At 47.3% G+C, this 21,987-nt stretch overlaps 1 protein-coding gene across 2 annotated transcripts in view; it reads left to right on the forward strand.

Moving 5' to 3' along the window:
* Positions 1-21,987, forward strand: part of WDR36 (WD repeat domain 36) — a 580,433-nt gene that overhangs the window by 502,709 nt on the left and 55,737 nt on the right. For both annotated transcript variants that reach the window (XM_085632587.1, XM_085632588.1), the window contains exons 20-22: positions 4,563-4,679; positions 20,507-20,588; positions 20,874-21,061. In XM_085632587.1, coding sequence (XP_085488713.1) covers positions 4,563-4,679; positions 20,507-20,588; positions 20,874-21,061 — 387 coding nt within the window. The remainder of the gene's footprint in view (positions 1-4,562; positions 4,680-20,506; positions 20,589-20,873; positions 21,062-21,987) is intronic.

The following is a 21,987-nucleotide window of genomic DNA, read 5'->3' on the forward strand; positions in this document are numbered from 1 at the left end:
CGTGCAAGCTTCCCAGCCTCTGCATGGATGAGGTCACGGTTCCTACTGGCCTCTTGGGTTGGGTAGCCAGCTGTCTGGTCCAGCCACCACCCCCAATTAGAAAACTTTGGTCTCCTGCGGAATCTGAGCTGCACATCACTTTGTTAGAGCGCTAAATGATCCGATTAGCAATGAAATCCATTCTAACCTCCATCAAGGAAAGGATGGTAGAAATGGACGAACAAGACCACTGCCATGTGGCACTGCAACAAACAGGGAAGGGTGGGGTTGTGGACCCGTTGTCAAGAGGCCCTGCATCTCTGGACATAGCTGGACCAGCTGGGCATTCCCCTGGTGGTTCAACACCTAGCAAGTTCCCTGAACTCCAGGGTGGACAAACACAGCGGTCGATGCCTAGCAGATCACAAATGGAGTCTCCAACTGTAGGTTGTACAAGGTCTCATCAATGGGGAGAGGCTTGATTAGATCTGTTTGTCTCTGCCGAGAACGTGCAATGTCACCAATTTTGCGCAGTGGAGTTTCCAAGGCAGCACTCGCTCAGAGATGCTTTTCGTCTCTATTGTAGCTCAGGCCTCCTCTCCTGTACCCCTTTCTGCCCATACCTTTCCTGCCCAGATTTCAAGAAGATCAGGAACAACTTGGCCCAGTTCATCCTTGTGGCTCCAGACTGGGCACAGAGAGTCCAGTATCTTGAGCTACTGAGCATGGCCATCGATGCTGCAATCAGGCTGCCCCTTTGGAAGGATCTTCAGCAACAGGGGAGGGTCCTCCACCCGAACCTGTCAACTCATTGCCTTCTTGTTGGAGATTGAGCTGTGGTAGTTGATAGCTTTCAACCTCCTTCCGAAGTCTTCAGTGTTATTGTGGCATCCAGGCATCTCTCCTCTAAGACAGTATACACCTGACATTGCAAGCGATGTGCATCATATTGTACAGAAAAGTCCACTGACCCACTTTCTGCCTCCTTCCTGATATTTTGCTTTTTATTCTTACCCTTGCCCAGAAGGGCTCTGCTTTGGGCACTCTGAAGGATTATCTTTCTGGTCTGTCTGTCTTTTTGCGGCTGCCTGACTAACCCTCTTTATTTAAGTCCCCTATTGCAAATAGATTTTTGAAGGGCCTTGTACATATGTTCCCCCTTCTCCTTTTAGTGTGCCTCAGTGAGACCTTAATTTGGTCCTCACATTCTTATGTGCGCTCCTTCCAAGCCTCTTCACAATTGTCGCCTCCGGCTGCTCACAATTAAAACAGCCTTCCTCGTGGCAATCCTATCTGTCCAGAGGGTGAGTGAGCTGCAATCTTTATCATCCAAACCTCCCCTTTTCTCGGTTTACCCTGACAAACTGGTGCTTCACACTACGGCCTCTTTCTTACTAAAAGTGGTCACACCATTTCATGTAGACCAATCTGTCACCGTGCACACCTTCTATGCTCCTTCACATCCTTCCAAAGAAGAGTAGCGACTCCTCCATCTAGACCCAAAAAGAGCGTTTTCATTCTACCTTGACCGCATATGAGAGTTCTTGGTGGACGACCAACTCTTCGTGCGGTTTGTTGGCGGTAAAAAGGGTTGGGCAGTGCAAAAGCGCACCATCTCTCGATGGGTCATACTCTGCATCAAGATCTGCTACTCAATGGCAAAGAAGCAGCTTCCTGAAGGCTTAGGAGCTCATTCCACCAGAGCTAAAGCTGCGACCACCTCAATAGCATGTGGAGTTCCTATCCTGGATATCTGTTAGGCAGCAACGTGGGCATCCCTGCTCATGTTTACTAAACATCATTGCCTGGACAGTCCAGTCCGCAGGGATGGGCACTTTCCCTGTTCGGTCCTGCATGACTTACTAGTTTAAATTTGTCCGCAGACTACCCTCCGGGGTATAGTATTCCTTGGGTAGCTATTCAAAGATGAGTAATCTGCGGCTAAAAGTCTGTCTCTATCAGATGAACAAGTTACTTAACTTTAGTAATGCCTTATCTGGTAGAGACTATATCTAGCTGCAGATTCCTTACTGACCCATCCTTCCTGCTCTGCGGCTGGATTTCTCCGGTCAGGGCCCTAGTTTGGGCGCACCATTGTCAGTGCACTTCATGGCTCCTCGCTTCTAGCGTGGAAAGTTTTGAAAAAGTAACTGTCGTCAGCACGCCTGGGTGGCGCCTATATAGGTATTGCGACGTCACTTCAACGCAGGTGGTGCTGGTGACGGGCGCAGAGCCAATTGACGCCACCTACTGGCACACAAGAGTACTGGGAAATTCAAAGGTAAGGAATCTGCGGCTAGATATAGTGTCTACCAAATAAGGCTTTACCAAAGGTAAGTAACTTGTTCATTATTACTTGTGGTGAACTACCATTCACTACAGGTAATAAGCCACTTTCTCCCAGCCACTACATTACTTCATTGACCGGCCTGTAACTGCTTGTCCTCGCTTGCCTAAGAGTCAAGTGCGAAAAGGTTTGTTCTTGGCCCAGTTTGCACAACCATAGTAGAACAGACACCAGTGGCAAATTACCTGAATCACCAAAGTTGGGGCCCAGGTGTTTGTCAGCCGTGCTGCCACCCACTCAAACGGGTTCTGGCACCTGATGTTGATGAAAGGATGAGCAGTGCATTAACGTAAGGTGCTTTCTTTTGGCCTGAGTTTGGAAGCTATTAGCAGCTACCTATTTTATTACGTGTAGGAATCCATATCCTTCCTATCATACAACCATATTTTAGCAACTTTAAACGTTTGCAGTGCCTTTAGATCAATTGAGCTAACTTATCACTCTTTGCAGAGAACACAGGCACTGAAAGAAGCAGCACTCCATTAAGGAGCTCCTAATCAACTTTGGCAAGTTAGTGCGTGTGGCTTCCTGTATTAAGGCGGTACTTCTAGAAAGGTTACCATGTAAGAAAGCAAACTAGTTTAATGAAACTGCTGTTTCGTCTTTCTCACAGCATAGATGTATTGGCTGATGTTCCTTACCAATAGCTCAATTAGCAAATGTGCAATCGGTTGACATTTGCATGGAATCCTTTTTCACTTCTTGGCCGCCTCTTTGATCATGAGCTGGATATCTTTTGAACAGTCCTAAACCTATTTAAGATTCAGGTATTTTTCCCTTCTGATCCCTTCTTAGCCCAAGAGTTGACATTATGCTGGGTACCTTTAACACAATCCTCAAACACCACCTCCTTTATCTCTAATTTCCTCAACCACCTTTGTTTGAACCATTTTGCACAAAACATGGCATGGCTCCTGTTTGGGTTTGGATTCTGATGCATATTATTTGATGTACATGCTAGAATATACATTTAGGTCGCCAACCACACTCCAAAATTTTCATTTTCTATCCCCTTCCACTGCGGAGTTACTTTGGACAATTCAGTGTAACTTCTGCATAGCATTTTAATTTGAGATGTTCAGCAAATTAAAAATGCTAATAAAAGCAAAATTCTTTGGACTGCTCATCATGTGGGATTGAGTGGTCCAGTCATCTTTTTATCTTCCATACATGTAACAGTGAGGTGTTGAATTAAATATTTTTGCTATCAATGAACAACTTCTTTCTTGATCAATGGGGCGGACTAACCTGGTCTATGGGTGACCTTAGTTTTGTGAACCTTCCGGAGAATCCTTTGAGTTTACCCTGTTTTCCCAGTCACTGATTTAAAAGATGATCAAAAAGTGCCACCAAAGCATTCCTTACAGGATTACCTTACTCCCCTCCTTGTTGTGCTCCCCCATTTGCTTCTCCCCATTGCCTCACTTGCCCTCTGTATTGCTTTCCCCACCTGTGACTGAAAGTTTCTAGTTTTGGAACCTCTGTATCGGATGGCAGCGAACCACATTCACTCTCTCTTCTCTGGATCTTGTATCCCATTAGTAGGGTCCTTTATATTTGACCTTCCTCAATTAGCCCATCGGGGGGGTACACAAGAACTTCACCCGAGTCCCTGAAGCTTAATTCAGTAAAATACTACAGTGCCACAGGCATGCAGTATTCCAGATTGTCTGTATTTTATGGGGAACTGTATATCATTTCTGTGATCTGTTTTAAAGCCATTTAGTTAAAGTGTTGATTGTTTTGTGCTATGGTCAAGAGAGTATGTGTTTCATTGTGTTTATCAATCTTGTGTGGAGGATTAATGTCCATCTTAGTGGAGTGAGAACTATGGTGGGGATGTTGACAGACATAAAGTCTTATTATTTGTAAGAGCGAACTGTCTTCATTTAAATATATTCCTATGCACACACTAAAAGATATGTTGTTGATTTTAGAAGCGGAGAATACTGTGGGAGTTAGCAATCAAGGCGATGGGGGAAGCCATGTCTCCATGTGGGCTCAATCACTGTGTAACCTCACTAAGCATGCTTGTTGTCAACAGTTTGGTTGTTTTTCTTTTCTCATTGCCAAATTTATTATCTAAATGTGTTTTCCATAAAGAAATTGTAATTGATTTTTTTTTGTTATAAAAATTCTTATTGGCAAGTGATCAAGGTTGACTAAACGCCATGCAACAAAACGATGTATACCCAGTTGCTAATTTTCCTAACAGAACTGCTGTTTCTCTTGTTAGAAAAGGAACAAACCAAAGGAACCTCCAAAAGTGCCCAAATCTGCACCTTTCTTCATCCCAACAATTCCTGGCCTGGTACCTCGATTCGCTGCCACAGAACAAGAAAACACACAGCAGGTTAGCTTTTGTATAACTTGTTAGATCATTTTTTTAAGTTGTTTAATGAAGGCAGATGGTTCATGGTTTGCAGGATCAGGTAACTTACTGTTTGGTGAAAGTAGCAACAAGATGTGCTGCTGGAACCTTGTGTAAGCAGCTAGACAAATAATAAACTGTGTTACATAGCAGTAGAAGAAATGATTCCTAAGTTTCAGAGGATATCGGAGCACTTGTCATGCAGTTGAGCTGAATCCCAGAATCTGCTTGTTTAAAGCCAAATGAATACGTACATTAATATATTGATTTTGAAAACCTACCAGACAATTAAATTGTACCATCTTCTCATGTTAGTGAACTTTCCAGGTCTACACTGGCCATATTGTATGACATGGGATACAGGGTGTACCCTATGATACCTGGAATGGGCTATGTTATGCAAGTATTTGCAGTTTAAGTTGGTCAGGTTTTTAGGTCAAAGCTACAAGACCGTGTATGCGCGGTCTGTTGCGAGGCTTATGAAGGCATTCCAAGAACACACATGGGCTTGAGCCCATTGTTTACCAGTGGTTGGCTTTCTTGTCACTCATGTGTCTGTTTCTTAGTTGTGTCTCAGCTTGTCTATCTTCTTTGTCCCTCCCTTGGAGTGTTGTCTCTTTACCATGTCTTTGATTGACTGGCATCTCTGCTTTCACTGCTTGCTTCTTAAACACTACTTTACTTTTTTGTGCTAAGCACTCCATGAGAGTGCATGTGTTTTTGAGAGATCTCCCTTGTGTAATATTCTCCCCCTGCACTCGGTTGCTTTCTGTCACCCGAGTGCTTCTCCCTACCCCCTCCTTGTTGTGCTCCCCCGTTTGCTTCTCCCCATTGCCTCACTTGCCCTCTGTATTGCTTTCCCCACCTGTGCCTTCCTTCTCTCTCCCTATTGATCCTTCCCTCCCATCCCCTCCCTCAGTGTTGCTGTCTCCCAAACCCTCTCTAGCTTACCCATTCCTGTCACCCTCCCTCTTGTTGCTTATCCCTACCTCCCTCCACTCCTGTGTTAATTATGCCTACCTCCCGCCCTACTCTGTGTTGCTTATGCCTTCCTTTCATCATTTGGGGATGCTGTGCAGCATGCTGAAAACCATCGACAAAGCCAGTAGGTCACAAATGAGAGAGCTATTGGCTTTGCCAGTGCTTATTACTTTAGTGCCCCAATTGTGTCTCAGCCTCCTATTTCTACCCCTACAGTGCTCTGTGTTTTATGGGATAACACAAGCATTAAGACATAGGCGACTGGATGTCCTTTGGGGGTCTTACCTGTTGTCCTATCCCATAATTCTACCTACATATCTGTCCTCATTCCATGGTGTTCCTTGTATCAGAGTACTGCCGGAAACTGTTTGATTCAAGAGTGGTCAAAACAAAGAAGGAGGGACTGGGGCTTTTTGAGAGGTCCAGCACACAGGCCCCGCCAGTGATGAAGAGAATATAGAGTGTGCTGTTCCTGAGTGAGAGGCTAGGTCTGGAAGCGGGAGGGGAGTGCTCCTTTAGGAACAAGGGCCCTCTCACACCTGAGGAGTATCGTGATTCATTGGGCTGGCGCTGCAATGCCCAACGGGCCCCTCGAGGGGGCTCTTTGCTGGAGGTCTTTTCTTTTTTGCCAATGTATGTTGGCTTGGATGAAGGGTGAAAAGTGAGTAGAATGGGTGAGTGAAAAGTGTGTTAAAATTGGCTAAAGGGATCCAGACAGGAAGTGAAGTTTTAATACTCTGGTCACTTTGTCAAGGTTAAAAGTGTGATGTGAGCATAAAATAGATTTAATGATCTACTTAGCTAGAAAAGTAGTGCATAGCAAGGTCAACATGTTTCATGCCTGTTACAGTCCATAATGGATTATGGCATATCATTCGGACCTGGAAGACCTAATTCTACTCTTCACAGGGATGGGAGGGATGAGAAATGTGTGAACCATGCCCTGTGAATAATGTGCAAAAGACGAGACGTTAGCAATATGTTCGAGGCATATGAGCTGCAGATTATACACTGTGCATAGATCGCCATCTGGTGTTTGGCCCGGATGTTTGCAGTTTGTTTTTCCTCTTGGAAAGTCTTTGGAAGTCACGAGGTCGGTGACTCCTCCTTTGGTTCGTATTGCGCATGGGCTTCGGCTCCATCCTCAGATTGTTTTTTTCCGCCATCGGGCTCGGATGTAATACTTCGCGCTCCGGTTCCGAACTTTTCCAGTTCAACGTTCGACGCAAAATCCTCGCTCATTGAGATACTTCAGATAATAAATCATCTTAATCACCTTCTCTTTGACACTTCTTCGATTCTGGTCGTCGACGGCGGCCTTCAGGCCTATCCTGGCTCCGGTCTCGGCTGATGGAAAGAACTCCCTTCAAGAAGTGCCCTCGATGTGGGTCCAAATTCCCCCACACCGATCTTCATGAGGTGTGCAACCGCTGCCTCTCCCCTGAACACGAGGCTCGAGACTGTCCCGCCTGCAAGTATTTTAGATCCAAAAAGACTATTCGAGATCGAAGGGCCAGACGCAACATGGCGCACTCCTCGACCTCCGCTCCAGTCGACATCTTCGGGGACGACATCGAAGCTCCAGGACAGCAGAACATCGAAGAAGAGGACGACTACCTCGTCAGTGCTTCCGAGGCCGACGACTCAGATGTGGAGGACATCACCCCGGCGCAGAGGGTCGTGAGTACTATACCCCCTCCCACACCCACGCCGATACCCAAAAAGGCTTCGGTCACGCCTTCGAGCCTAGGCAAGACCAAGGACACTGCTTCTAACACCCCACCTTCGGGCCCGGTAAAGAAGCCTATTAAGCCTTCCGGAAACTCGGGCTCGAGCCAGCCTACCAGTGGTCCGAAAAACACCCTTCGGCACCGAAGAAAAAAATCGGCCTCCACCTCCACACCGAGCTCAGCACCAAAGCCCTCTGTGTCGAAACCCGCCCTCTCGGTGCCGACCAAGCATCATAAGGCCCTCGGCGCCGACACTCCCGTGCTGAAGCCTCTCTCGGCACCGAACAAAAAATCGGAGGTCCCGAAAAAGCACGGCACAGACGAGCCTAAAAAGCCGTCGGCCCTGAAAACCTCGGCGCCGACCGAACAACCAGTGTCGCAAGAACTTTTCACACCGGATCCTCTGCAAAAGACACTTACCAAGGAGCCAAAGACTGGACATTTGACACTGTCTTCAAAAAAGAGACACTTGGACAAACCAGCTCCACCTCCAAAGAGGAAGGACACTGCTACCTCCCCTTTCAGAGTGCCTTCCCCACCCCCTCCACCCTCCCCACCTCCACCTTCTCCACCCCTGCCTCATCGCTCTCCGACCCCGTCTCCAGACCAGGATGATCAAGGGGACCCTTACTATGATCCAGCAGATGTGCCACAAGACCCCACCCCTACTGGATCCCCAGACCCATGGGATGACTATAACAATCCGGACATCCCAGATGTCCCACAGGATGACCTTTACCCATCTAGGCCATCCCCACCAGAAGACTCGTTAGGTTTTCACCACCTACTACAGAGGGCGGCACATTATCACGGGGTAGAGCTACATACTGACCCAGTGGAGGAAGATTTTCTCCTAGACACCTTCGATACTGCACATAGGTCTACTGCTATATTACCTATGCTAAAAGGAGTAATCAAACATGCACCGGAGGTTTTTAAAGACCCAGTCAGGGCTAGGGTCCTAAACCCACGTATAGAGAAAAAATATATAGCCGCCCCCACAGATCCTTCATACATTAAAGGCCCTGCACCACTGGATTCCTTAGTGGTATCTACAGCTAGGAAGCGTTCAAGTTCTCAGGCGTCAGGCGAAGCACCACCACCTGACAAAGAGTCCAAGCTCCTAGACGCGTCAGGGAAGCGCACTGCGTCACAAGCCGCCAATATATGGCGTATCGCCAACACTCAAGCGCTATTGGCCAGATACGACAGAGCGCATTATGATGAGTTAGAGACCATCATGCACCATCTCCCTGAAAAATACAGAAATAGGGCGAATGAATTGATCCAAGAGGGAAAAACTATAACTAATACCTCTATACGCTGTGCCCTAGATGCGGCAGATACAGCCTCCAGGGCCATAAACACCAGTGTCCTTCTCCGTCGCCACGCCTGGCTAAGAGTTACAGGTTTTAAACCTGAGGTGCAAGCCTCCATATTGAACCACCCATTCGACCAACAACATTTATTTGGCCCAAAAGTTGATGAAGCCCTCGAAGATGAAGAAAGATACTGATACGGCGAAATCCATGGGAGCCCTACAGTCACACACTCCTAGGCGCTCCTTTCGGCGCTCTTCCTTTCGGGGCACGGGTAAAGGCTACTCCTCAGATAGCGCATCCACGTCCTACAAATCCCCTCCTCAGTCTACCTTCACAAGGGGTTATCAAAGAGGCGGCTACAGAGGCAATAATAATAAAGGCAGAGGCAAGACAAATACCGCCCGCTTTGCCACACCGCCTACCCAATGACTTTTCCCCCGCTCCCCCCAGACCATTCCACTCCGGTCGGGGCAGAATACAAGATTTCCTTCACGTCTGGGAGACAATCACCTCAGACAAACGGGTGACCCAAATTATTCATTCAGGGTACTGCCTAGAATTAACATCTACCCCCCCAAACATTCCACCCAGGCAACGCCCAATGTCTCAAGAACATGCCACATTACTAAAACAGGAGGTAATCTCCCTCCTGCAAAAACAAGCCATAGAGCAAGTCCCCATCAATCAACAAAATTTAGGGGTCTACTCCCTGTACTTTCTGATTCCAAAAAGAGACGAGAGTCTACGACCTATTCTACATCTCAGACCTCTAAACACTTACATACATTCAGACCATTTTCACATGGTAACCCTTCAACAGGTTCTTCTACTCCTCTCCCAGAACGACTTTCTCACCACTCTGGACTTGAAAGACGCATTCTTTCACATCTCAGTACACCATGCTCACAGAAAGTACCTCAGATATGTAGTGGATGGGCAACACTACCAGTTCAAGGTGCTCCAGTTCGGGGTCACAACAGCACCAAGGGTATTCACCAAGTGCCTAGCAGTAGTGGCGGCACACCTCAGAAGACAGCACATTCACGTCTTCCCATATCTGGACGACTGGCTAATAAAAGCCACGTCCTATGACCAATGTGTGCGCCACACCGCCGCTACAATCCAACTACTGCACCAGCTAGGTTTCACAGTGAACCACCAAAACTCCCACCTGGTACCATCACACACAAAACAATACCTCGGTGCCACCATAGACACCTCAAAAGCCATAGCCTATCCCAATCCTGCCAGGATTGCAAACATACAGGCTCTGCGTCAAAAATTCATACTTCAACACGCTCTCCCAGCAAGAGTGTTTATGCAACTGATAGGGATGATGGCCTCATGCATTTTCATAGTGCCCCATGCAAGACTCCAGATGCGTCCACTCCAAGAGTGTTTAGCGCGCCGGTGGAACCAGGCCCAGGGGCAACTGACAGATCTGGTGTTGGTGGACGGTCACACCCATCGCTCTCTGCAGTGGTGGAACACCACAAACCTTTCCAAAGGTCGACCGTTCCTGGTCCCGGTTCCACAAATAATCCTAACAGACGCATCGCTCTCCGGCTGGGGAGCTCATCTGTTACATCTCACAGTACAGGGCGCATGGACGCCGCAACAGAAGTTACTCCAAATCAACCATTTGGAGTTACTGGCAATCTTCCTAGCCCTAAAATCCTTCAAGACGCAGATTTCAGGCAAGGCAGTCCTCATTCGCACAGACAACATGACTGCCATGTACTACATTCAAAAACAGGGGGGCACACACTCTCCGCAGCTCTCTCAATTAGCACAGAGCATATGGAGATGGGCAATTCCACAGAAAATCTTTCTCCTGGCCCAACACGTCCCAGGAGTCCAAAACACCGTGGCAGATCTGCTCAGCAGACAAACGCAACAGATTCACAAATGGGAACTTCACCCACAGGTTCTTCACCCGTTCTTTCAGAAGTGGGGGCATCCACAGATGGACCTATTCGCCACCCACGAAAACAAAAAATGCCCAAGCTTCGCCGCCAGATATCCACACCCATTGTCCAAAGGCAATGCGATATGGATGAACTGGTCAAACAAATTTGCATACGCTTTTCCACCTCTCCCACTAATTCCATTAGTGGTGCGAAAGCTACAACAGCATTCCCTAACACTGATCCTAGTAGCTCCAACATGGGCCAGACAACCGTGGTACACCACACTGCTGGAACTCTCGGTAGTACCACACCAAAAGCTGCACCTCTCACCATGCCTCCTAACCCAGAACCATGGAGAGATCAGGCACCCGGACCCAGCTCAGCTCAACCTTGCGATCTGGCTCCTGAGGTCCTAGAATTCGGATACCTTAACCTTCCCCCTGATTGCATGAATATTATCAGGGAAGCTAGACGCCCTACTACTAGGGCATGCTATGCTGCAAAGTGGAAAAGATTTTTTTGTTTACTGCCACAACAACACAATCCACCCTCTAAATGTGCCCATACAACACATATGTTACTTGCTCCATCTACAAAGGTGTAACCTAGCATATACATCCATTCGGTTACACCTCGCAGCAATTGCTGCTTACTTACAAAACAGGCAGCACCTATCACTTTTCAGGGTGCCTGCCATCAAAGCCTTTATGGAAGGCCTCAAAAGAGTAATTCCACCCAGGGTACCACCCTCACCTGTCTGGAACTTAAATATAGTTCTCACAAGGCTAATGGGACCCCCTTTCGAACCATTACATAAATGTGAGCTGCAATTTCTCACATGGAAAACAGCATTTCTAGTGGCCATCACTTCCCTTAGAAGGGTTAGTGAAATACAAGCACTCACTATACAGGAACCTTTTCTCCAAATGCATCAGAACAAGGTTGTACTCCGCACCAACCCAAAATTTCTACCCAAAGTCATTTCTCCCTTTCATCTAAACCAGTCGGTAGAATTACCAGTCTTTTTCTCACAACCTCAAACCGTTGCGGAAAGGGCTTTACACACACTGGATGTTAAAAGGGCCTTACTTTATTACATCCAAAGAACACAACCTTTCAGAAACACCAAACAGCTATTTGTCTCTTTCTCTCCACCACATAAAGGCAACCCTATTTCTAAATCAGGGATAGCTAGGTGGATTGTAAAATGCATACAGATTTGCTACCACAAAGCAAAACGAACGCTATCTGTTCCCCCTAAAGCCCACTCTACAAGGAAGATAGGGGCTTCTATGGCTTTTCTAGGGAACATACCACTAGATGACATCTGCAAAGCAGCGACATGGTCAACACCGCACACTTTCACAAAACATTACTGTGTAGATGTGCAAACCAAGCAACAAGCTAGTGTGGGCCAGGCTGTACTAAAAACACTGTTCCAAAAAACTGCAACGGATGCCGGTGGTCGCCGCTATGGTTGGGTACTGCTATATAGTCTATGCACAGTGTATAATCTGCAGCTCATATGCCTCAAACGGAATATGCTACTTACCAGTATGCATCTGTTCTTGGCATGTAGAGCTGCAGATCTATACACGCCCACCCGCCTCCCCGGCTACCTGTATCAGTTCCAGTCTATCTTATTTAGATACAACTCACATGGGTTTCTTTACTGTTATTACTACGCTCCATCTTTCCCTGCTGGCGAAAAACAATCTGAGGATGGAGCCGAAGCCCATGCGCAATACGAACCAAAGGAGGAGTCACCGACCTCGTGACTTCCAAAGACTTTCCAAGAGGAAAAACAAACTGCAAACATCCGGGCCCAACACCAGATGGCGATCTATGCACAGTGTATAGATCTGCAGCTCTACATGCCAAGAACAGATGCATACTGGTAAGTAGCATATTCCATCCTGTATACTTTACATAGACACGGGGAACGTCACTTTGGTGGTAGACAATCAATCCATCGGGAATTTGTTAAGCGCAACTACTCACCCGTAAGGGTCTCAAGACGCTGGGGAAGAGGAGAGGTGTAGGTTCCAGTCCCTCAAGGAGAGGGTGCGTCGAAGAGCCTGGTTTTGAGGTTTCTCGTGAAGATGGGGAGTGATGTCTATTTGAGGTGGAGCGGTAGGGTGTTCCATGCTCTGCCCGCGAGGAAGGAGGAGGAGTGGCCTCCTGATCTGGTCTTGCTGGCATCGGGAACCACGGCGTAGGATAGCTGGGCTGATTGTAGGGTTCTTTGGGGTGCGTGAAAGTTGAGTCGGCTGTTGAGGTATGCTGGTTCGGTGTAATGGAGGGCCTTGTGCGCACGGGTGAGGATCTGGAGCGTGATTCTAGCCTCGATGGGGAGTCAGTTGAGTGTGCGCAGGTGTTGGGAGATATGGCAGTGTTTTGGCAGGTTGAGGACAAGTCTTGCGGCGGAGTTCCGGATGTTTTGTAGTTTGTGGGTTAGGTTTTTGTTTATTCCGGCGTAGAGTACATTGCCGTAGTAGAGTCTGCTGGTGACGAGGGACGTGGGTGGTGGTTTTTCTGTGCTCGAGGGGGATCCATTTGAAGGTCTTACGTAGGAGGCGGAGGATGTGGAAGCAGGAGGATGTGACTGAGTTGATCTGGCGGTCCATTTTGAGCTCGGAGTCTAGGATGATTCCAAGGTTGCGTGAGTGGTCCATTTGGGTAGGTGGGCTACCGTGGGCGGGGAGCCACCAGGTGTCGTTCCAGGCATCGAGGTGTGGGCCCATGATGAGTACTTATGGTTCGAGGCATATGAGCTGCAGATTGTACACTTAGCATAGATCGCCATCTGGTGTTGGGCCCGGATGTTTGCAGTTTGTTTTTCTTCTTGGACAGTCTTTGGAAGTCACGAGTTTGGTGACTCCTCCTTCGGTCCGTACTGCGCATGGGCTTCGGCTCCATCCTCAGATTGTTTTTTTCCGCCATCATGCCAAGAACAGATGCATACTGGTAAGTAGCATATTCCTTTTGTCCATGTTGAGTTGTAAACAGCTGCTTTTCATCCATTTGGCGACAGCTTCCATGCCTTCTTGGAAGTTGTGTTTGGCTGCGTTGGCTTAGTTGGAATGGAAGAGGATGAGTTGGGTGTCCTCTGCGTATGAAACAATTTTGAGTCCGTAGGTTCGGACGATGGAGGAGAGTGGAGCCATGTAGACGTTGAAGAGCGTTGGGCTGAGGGAGGATCCCTGGGGGACTCCGCAGGTGGTTGCTGTAGGGTCTGAGAGGAAAGGGGGGCAGTCTAACCCGCTGCATTCTGCCGAAGAGGAAAGAGTAGATACAGTCGAAGGCCGTGTTCTGGATCCCTGCGTCGTGGAGTCTGCGTATTAGGGTGCAGTTGGGATACCGTGTCGACGGCCGCTGAGAGGTCGAGGAGGATGAGGGCTACTGTTTTTCCTATATCCAGTAGGAAGCTTATGTTGTCTGTTGCGGCGAGGAGGGCGGTTTCTGTGCTGTGGTTTTTTCTGAAGCCGGATTGGAACGGGTTGAGGATGTTGTGCTCTTCGATGAAGGTGGCTGTTGTTGGCTTTCTTGATGACTTTTGCTGGGAACGGGAGCAGGGAGATTGGCCTGTAGTTTTTTAGGTTGGTGGGGTCCGCTGAGGGCTTCTTCAGGACGGGGTTGTTCTTGGCGTGTTTCCAGTCGTGGGGGAAGGAGGCATACACCAGGGAGCGGTTGATGGTGTGGCGAAGCATGGGTGCATGATGTCGGCGGCTCTGTTTAAGATGTGGTGGGGGTAGTGGTCCGTGGGGGCCCCGGGGTGGATTGACTTCATCTTCTTCAGTGTGTCTTAGGTGGTGAGGGCTGTCCAGCTGTCAATCGTCGGCTTCAGGGTGTTGGGGGTGGCTGGTGGGGGTTCCATGTGTTGGTTGTCTACCTCGAAGTTGTCATAGATGTTCTTGATTTTGTGGTAGAAGAAGGTGCTGAGTTTGTTGCAGAGGTTTTGTGAGGGAGGAATGTCAGTCGACTCGCTGGTGGGTTGGGCAAACTCCTTGATGATGTTGAAGAGTTCTTTGCTGTTGTGTGCGTGTGTGGAGATTCTTTCTTCAATTGCAGTTCTCATCTTCTTTCTGATGAGTTGGTGGTGGCGGCTTTTAAGTTGTTGTGGGCTTCTGTGGATTTGGAGTTCCTCCAGGTCTTCTCGAGGCGGCGGCAGGTGCGCCTGGACTCTTGGAGTTCGGGGGTGAACCATCTGGCCTTCTTGGCATGTGCGTTGTTGTTCTTTTTGAAGAGGGCTATGGAGTTGATACTGTCGGTGATCCGTCTGTGCAGAGTTCCGGCAACTGTGTTGGGGTCGTCCTCTTGCGCAGTGGTCGGGGTGGAGTGATGAGTGAGGAGGTGAGCTGGTCGTTGGTGATTTTGGCCCAGTTTCTCCGTGGGAGCAGATGACGGTGTCTGTGGGTGGTGGGTGTTCTGAAAGAGAAGTGGATGCATCGATGGTCTGCCCACGGGAGTTCGGTGGTGTGGCTGAAAGTGATGGAGTTTCCTGTTGTGAAGAGGGGGTCAAGGGTGTGTCCCGCTGCGAGCGTGGGTTCCGTTACGATCTGGCGCCAATGTTGTGGAGGTTGTCCAGGAGGGATGTGATCTAGATAGAGGGAACAAAAAGGTACAAAGATGACATAACAAACTAATTTCCATGGTCGTATGTCGACCCAGTTGGGTTGGGGATCGTAGATCACATGGTATGGCAGTGATGTGAGGTGGTCCAAGGCGAACAGGTGTGGGTGTCTTAGAGATACAAGTGTAGTTTGACGCGGAAAATATCCGTCTTGCTGCCTGTATGTTAAAAGGATATAATATACATATGTTAAGAATAAGTGAATTACGCACTTGAGACACCAAGGGTGAGCCCAGTCTAAATTGTCCACTGCTTCGCCAATGAAAGGAAGGTTGCAACTTGGAAGTTACTGGTTGCATGGTAGCCAAAAAGATGGGAAGGTAAGGGGGATTGCCTCCCAGTGAGTTTACCCCGTGAGACATATGGGGCAGCAAGGTGATCGCTAGCTGATGTAACCATTCAGAAAAACATGTAAGCCTTCAAACGAGCAAGCTTTTAAACCGTACAGTGGCGGCGGGTCGGAGGAAGGGGAAGGGATGGAGGGGAGGGGAGGGGAAGGAGGGACAGGAGAGGGGAGGGGAGGGGATGGAAAGAGGGAAGGGAAACTGACTATGTGGTGGTCCTCACTCATGAGGACAAGGGCTTACCCGTGTCTGTAGTTTGTGACAGCCCCAGTCGGACCGGACAAAGGGACACTGCGCGGCATGTTGTCACTGCAAGGAGGCAAAAATGAAGGACAAGTCAAGAAGTGCGCTGCCCAGGTCCGGTCGATTCTTCAGGTGAGTGGGTAGACAGGAAGCTTGTTTCGCAGGTAGTGTAGGCCAAGCAAGGGAGTCTGGTTTGGTGTGGTTTATATAACATATTCAGGTGTGGCACGTGGCGAGAGAGATCACATGTGGCACGTGGAAGGTTCTCCAAGACTCCTGAAGGAAACACGTGCCTGTACATTGGCTTTAACCTTACAGGAAGGACAGATGCAAACTAATGGATGGAATCACTGAACAGGAAACAAATGTTCCATTTTGTCTAAACGTGCACATGGGAACACTCCAAGAACCTAGTAAGAGAGGGAGCAGGGCAAGCCATTGGTTCCCGTGTTCATGGAATGCTTACAAGCTCAGGCATAATGGAATCAGGGGCATTGAGGTAATAATCCGCCACAGGGGTAGCGTAACACGAGCCCTGCGCACCAGACCCACTACACACAGGGCAGATGAGGGGGTTGTAACAACAAGGGCATATCTGCTCATGCAGGTATGTCCTCACATGTAATGCAATGCACACTGCTTTGGCCTGTAAGGTCTGCCGTAGCAGTGACTTACATATATTGCATGCAGTATCTGTGGACATGTCATGTTTTCAAAATAGTTTACACCATTTCACGCATCCTGCACTGGCAGTCTGCATGTGTTTGTGTAGGGGTTCCTTAGGGTGGCTTAATACATGATTCAGCTCTTAGGCACCCTCTTTAGTACCTATGCACTAGGGAACAGCGGTACCATTTACTAGAGACTTACGGGGTGCTAAAGTCCTTGGCAATTGGTGGACAGTTGAACATTTTACCTTGTTTTAGGGAAAGAGCACTAGCACTGGGGACCTGGTTAGGAGGAAATCAGTGCACCTTGAGTCAAAACTGCATCAGTACAGGGCAAAGGTGGGGGTGATCATGGCAAAAAGGGGCACTTTCCTACAAACTTGTTTTAAGTATTGTATAAGGATTGTTGATATTTCACCACCAAACAAACACAGAAACACTCTAGGGGCCTATTATATATTGTACCCTAGGGGCCCAAGAGGTGTGTGTGCCCGCTTTGTGCAGCCCACAGGGCACAGTAGTATTACAGGATGTTTGATATTTTACCACTGAACAAACACAGACACCCTCTAGGGGCCTATTATATATTGTACCCTAGGGGCTCAACAGGTGTGTGTGCCCGCTTTGTGCGGCCCACAGGGCACAGTGGTATTACATATAACACAACAGAAATCCTGGGGTCTAAAGGTCCAGCCCACATCATATCCTTGCTTTCTTCCCCCCGCATCCACTGGCGTTTACACCTTTGGCCGTGATTTTTGTTCCATAACCGTCTGCCCTACAGCCCGTGGCCTCCCTGGGACACTACACACAAGCATTTTTTTTGGTGTTCTTGACTTCCGCCCGTATTCACCAAGATGACTCGCGCCTTTCAGAGCAACACGTGCCTTGAGAGCCGTCATTCTATATCTGACGGCGGCTTCCGCATTCCTCAAGCGCACCGCGTCATCTCCCTGACTCCCCAGGTGCATCGAGTCAGCGATATTTTGACAGCGTCATTCCTGCCCTGTCATTTCCATCAACAGCCAGATGCGTGTGACAGCGTTTTGTATTGGCTCCCACTCCAGCTTGTGTACTATACCTGCCACGCCATTGGCCCCTTCCACCGGCAGTTTTTTCATTTCTTCTGCCTCCGTCCAATCACACGGGACCTCCGGCTGCAGGCTCATTCCAGCCTGGTTCCCCGACGGACAGGTAGGCTTCTACGCTGCCGGTGTTTGCGTTCATTCTAAGGCGCTTATCTTTTAGCATGGTATTTCCTCGCCTCAATCTTGGTCTGCCTCTGTACGGATCTGCATTATCCGTGATCACTCTGACTATCTGCCCTTTTGCAGCCATGTTTTAATTGTCACAATGATCTCACCGAGCTCATTTTGTGTGCAGACTCTGCCCCGGGCAATTCTCCCTAGTTTTCAGCTGTCTTTCCCACCTATTTGACACTTGCTCTATTTGTGTAAGCCCCTTCACCAGTCCTTACATTTCCATTCCAGAGCGGTGTTCCTTCCTGAGCGGTTGCCAGGTGGAGGTCCTCTTACCACCCAGTTTGATCGGGTGAGTTGGACCATGCTTCAAGTCTATATTTATACATTTTTCCTATTTATCATGACTGAGCATATCGGTTTTATTTCCACACTGTCTCCTCTTTATCTGTTATTTAGGTGCTGTATGTTTCGCTGAAGAGACTTGCACTCTACAATCAAGTTGAGGGTGCATACCATATCCTTTGTCACGTTTTTTTCCCTGCAGTAGCTTCTAGGTCCTGATGAAAGCCTAGCCTAGTCAGGCGTTATGGCTGAAACATGTCGACCACATTCTTTCACGTTGCTTCATTGATCAGACTAGATCAGTGTTGCCCCCACTTCTTTTTTAATCTTACATCGGGACGGCATTGTCTAACAGAAGTCCTCTGGCCGTCCCGTCACTAGTTTTAATACACCTACTTTTTTCACTACTACTAGCACTGCAATCCCCACTCACTTTAGGCTCATTTTTGATTTATTTCATTGTTTGGTGCATATCAATCATAGCACAAAGGACTCACATCTCACATAAGGGCGCTGCCTGCCCTGGGAGATTTTGAGATTTTCTTTGGGATGAAAATCCCATGTGATGGGGTTCTACCCTCGGTGATTACATGACCTTGGTTTTGGAGCCTCCTCCATTTTCACTACGTACATTAGGCTTTCTCTCCTCACCCCACATACCACCTATTTTCCTTTACCTTTAGACCCCAGGATTTCTGTTGTGTTATATGTACTTCTATGGGGGAATCAATCCTGTGCGGTCTCTAAACTTGCTCCCTCCGACCCTCTGGTGCCCAACCGTTTCTTATTAGGTCACAGTGGTATTACAGCATTGACTACAGATGCTTCTGCAGCTCCCTTCTGTAATACTGATGGCGCTGGTGCACATGTAGCGCCAGCACTATGATGAGAGAGACCCCCTAAACATCACCCTGCTGATGGGTGCCGCCACTCACTACAACTGCCTGCAAGGAAATCGCTCTCCCCTCTTCAGAGTGCAAGCAGGTTGCCTTCAGCACAGAGAAATACTGAGCAGCTTCAAAGAAGCCGCTTCGTATTTCACGAAATACGCTACCTCAAGTGCAGCCTAAATTCGCTGCTTCCCTACAGGCAGCACAGTCATTGTAATAGGGCGCATTTTCCCTGTTTGCTCCTGTGCACCTATTTAAAGGTGCACCATGTCATGAAAAGGGAAAGTGTGCCCTATTTGAAATAGTGGGCCAGGTGTGGATGTTTGCATGGCACTGATTGTCCCAAGTTATTTTTAATTTAGGGAGGTGCCCCCCAACACCTCTACTACTCCCACTTTCGACACTGCCGACCAACATTTTGCCACCTGCATCTGTTGCATTATTTATACAGTGCAGTTAAGGCAGCGATATGCCCGGCAACAGGAAAGACGTGGCACAAAGGCCACATATCCTCATAATAGAAAATCCTTTTTCCTCGTCCAATTTAAATCCGCCACTTCCGCTTTTCTAAGATAATTTTGTTTTATAAAACTGCATGATCTACATTTCATTAAAATACATTTTATTACGATCGCCTGCAAATATCAACTGCCTGGATTGTGTAAATTGTTTCATTCTGTTCTCCCGGAACATAATTTCAAGAATGATCCGAAGCAGGGTGAGGCTTTGTACTCGTGCAACACAGAAAGATGATGAACGGAATGTTGAACATTGTCAAACATTCCTCCCCAATCACAGATCTGGGTTTAATCCATTGTTTTGCTCACCACGCCAATCCAGTTTGGACCCAGCCATATGCAGCTCAGCCTTGACTCTGGTCCCCCAGGGAACAGCGCAGCCCGAACTGCCAGGACAGGTCCTCACTGGACCGGAAAACAAGCATCCTAGAACTGGTTTCTGGGTATCACCCTTCATCAGCTAGGTTAGCTTCAAACTGGTGTCGTTGCGAGCAAGGGACCCACGTCTGGGCATACCCTTCCCACTTAGGGCGAAAATGCAACACAAAGATGATGGACAGAATGTTGAACATTGTCAAACTTTCACTCCCAGTCACAGATCTGGGTTTAAGCCACCGTTACTTTGCTCGCTACGCCATTCCAGTATGGACCCAGCCATATGCAAATCAGCCTTGACCCGAGCTTTGTACACGTGGCCATACTACGTAGGCTTGTGTTGAGGGGAGAGATTGCAGTCACTTGGGTAGAAATTACTGAGCACTTTTAAAACATTTCTTATTTCATTCTTACACGTCCTGACGTTTGTATAGACATTGGACTTTACATCTCCTGCTCAATTTGACACCAAATGAAGGTATCTGTCACATTTATTCAAACCACTTCAGGTGGGATCTGAATTCTTCAATTACTTTGTCATTAAAAGTGAATTTCTAAGGATGTGATTTATAGTCTCAGATGCGTTTACGTTTTTTATGTTGTCATTCTGCAATGATCACTTAACGGCATGCCCTTCTTTTTGTGTTCTAGTCAAAGGTGGTGAATCTGGGTATTCTTGCCCAAAAGTCCAGTTTTTACATCCAGCTTGAAGAGGCCCTTTCAAATCAGACATGTAAGCTGTAATTTCATCAATATATATCAGAATTAATATTTTTCAATCATGTTGGGAATTTTCCCATAATTAATATTTTGTTAATTGCATTTATTAGCAGCAAGAAATGGTCTGCAGAAGAGACGCAAGTAAATTACCCCATGGGTCTCTTCATGCTACTAATGTTCTCTGTGCCCCCGTCCCTACTGGGTTGGGTTTGATAATGCAATAACTACTCGGGAAGATTATTTAATCCGTTTTGCAAATTTTTACTGGTGACGTTTGCTTTCAATGTGTTCAATACAGATGAATGTCCTGTAAAAACATTGAAAGAAATGGGGCCATCGAGCATCGATTCAGAGCTGCGCAGTTTAGCGCCAGACGACGGAGGCTCTGTGAAGGTGATGCAAAGTTTTCTGCGAATGGTTGGGGCCATGCTGGATTCAAATCGGGATTTTGAACTGGCCCAGGCATACCTTGCGTTGTTCTTGAAGGTAATTTCTCTTCTTCGTTTTGTGAGCTTTTAATTTCATTTTATCTATTGAACCTTAGTGTACCCATGTCCTAGAAGAGATGCAGTACAACGTTTGTTTGCAGGGTGGTGCCATACAAACAAGATTATGAAGCAGAGTTAGGAATGGTAACCTTTAGATGGGTCTGTACAGTATGTCAAGACAAGAAGTTCATGTAACACTATTGACATTGTTACGGGTCAAAGATCATGTTTAAGGCCAGATGAGGTGAGGAAGGACTGGTGAGGGAGGTAATCAATTTACCCTGATTTCAAATTTTCAAAACTAAGTGTTTGCATCGTTTGGAAGTGTTGAAGAGAGTGGCCATCTCATATTAAAATAAGCATTGACAAAGTCAGTAGGTCTCGCTTTTTTAAAACGATTGTGCAGCTATTAGCTTTGTCCATCCAAGACAGCCATTAATGCTTCACAACGCATGTACCTGCATGAGCGGCCTCCTTGTAATGGCTTTTTAATTTAATAAAGTAAAACATATACCAAGTTGGCCACCGGTGCGTGTACATTAATTCTGATGCCCAACACCCATTTGGAATCTTTTGTTGAAGCAAAATCAACCACTATTTATTTAGTTTAAAAAAACAAACAAAAAAACATGAAAGAATACAAAATTTCATTTAAGCATATGACAACCGCAAATAAAAGGATATTACAGTCTGGCCATAAGTTAGTTAAGCATCTAAACAATCAGCGCATAGTGCAACAAATAGCAAAAATTTAGCAAACTCTAAGAATCAAGTCATAAAGTGACTTGTGCAAGAGGTTAGGGAAGATCTTATCAGCAAACTTACGGGAATAAAAGATGTGGGAATAACCCCTCTAATATTTAGTGAATTTAGCTAACTCACACCCATAAAATTTAACAAATTAGCTCATTAAGGGATTTTTGT

Source organism: Triturus cristatus, chromosome 2_1 (assembly GCF_964204655.1).
Source record: "Triturus cristatus chromosome 2_1, aTriCri1.1, whole genome shotgun sequence".
Taxonomy (NCBI): domain Eukaryota; kingdom Metazoa; phylum Chordata; class Amphibia; order Caudata; family Salamandridae; genus Triturus; species Triturus cristatus.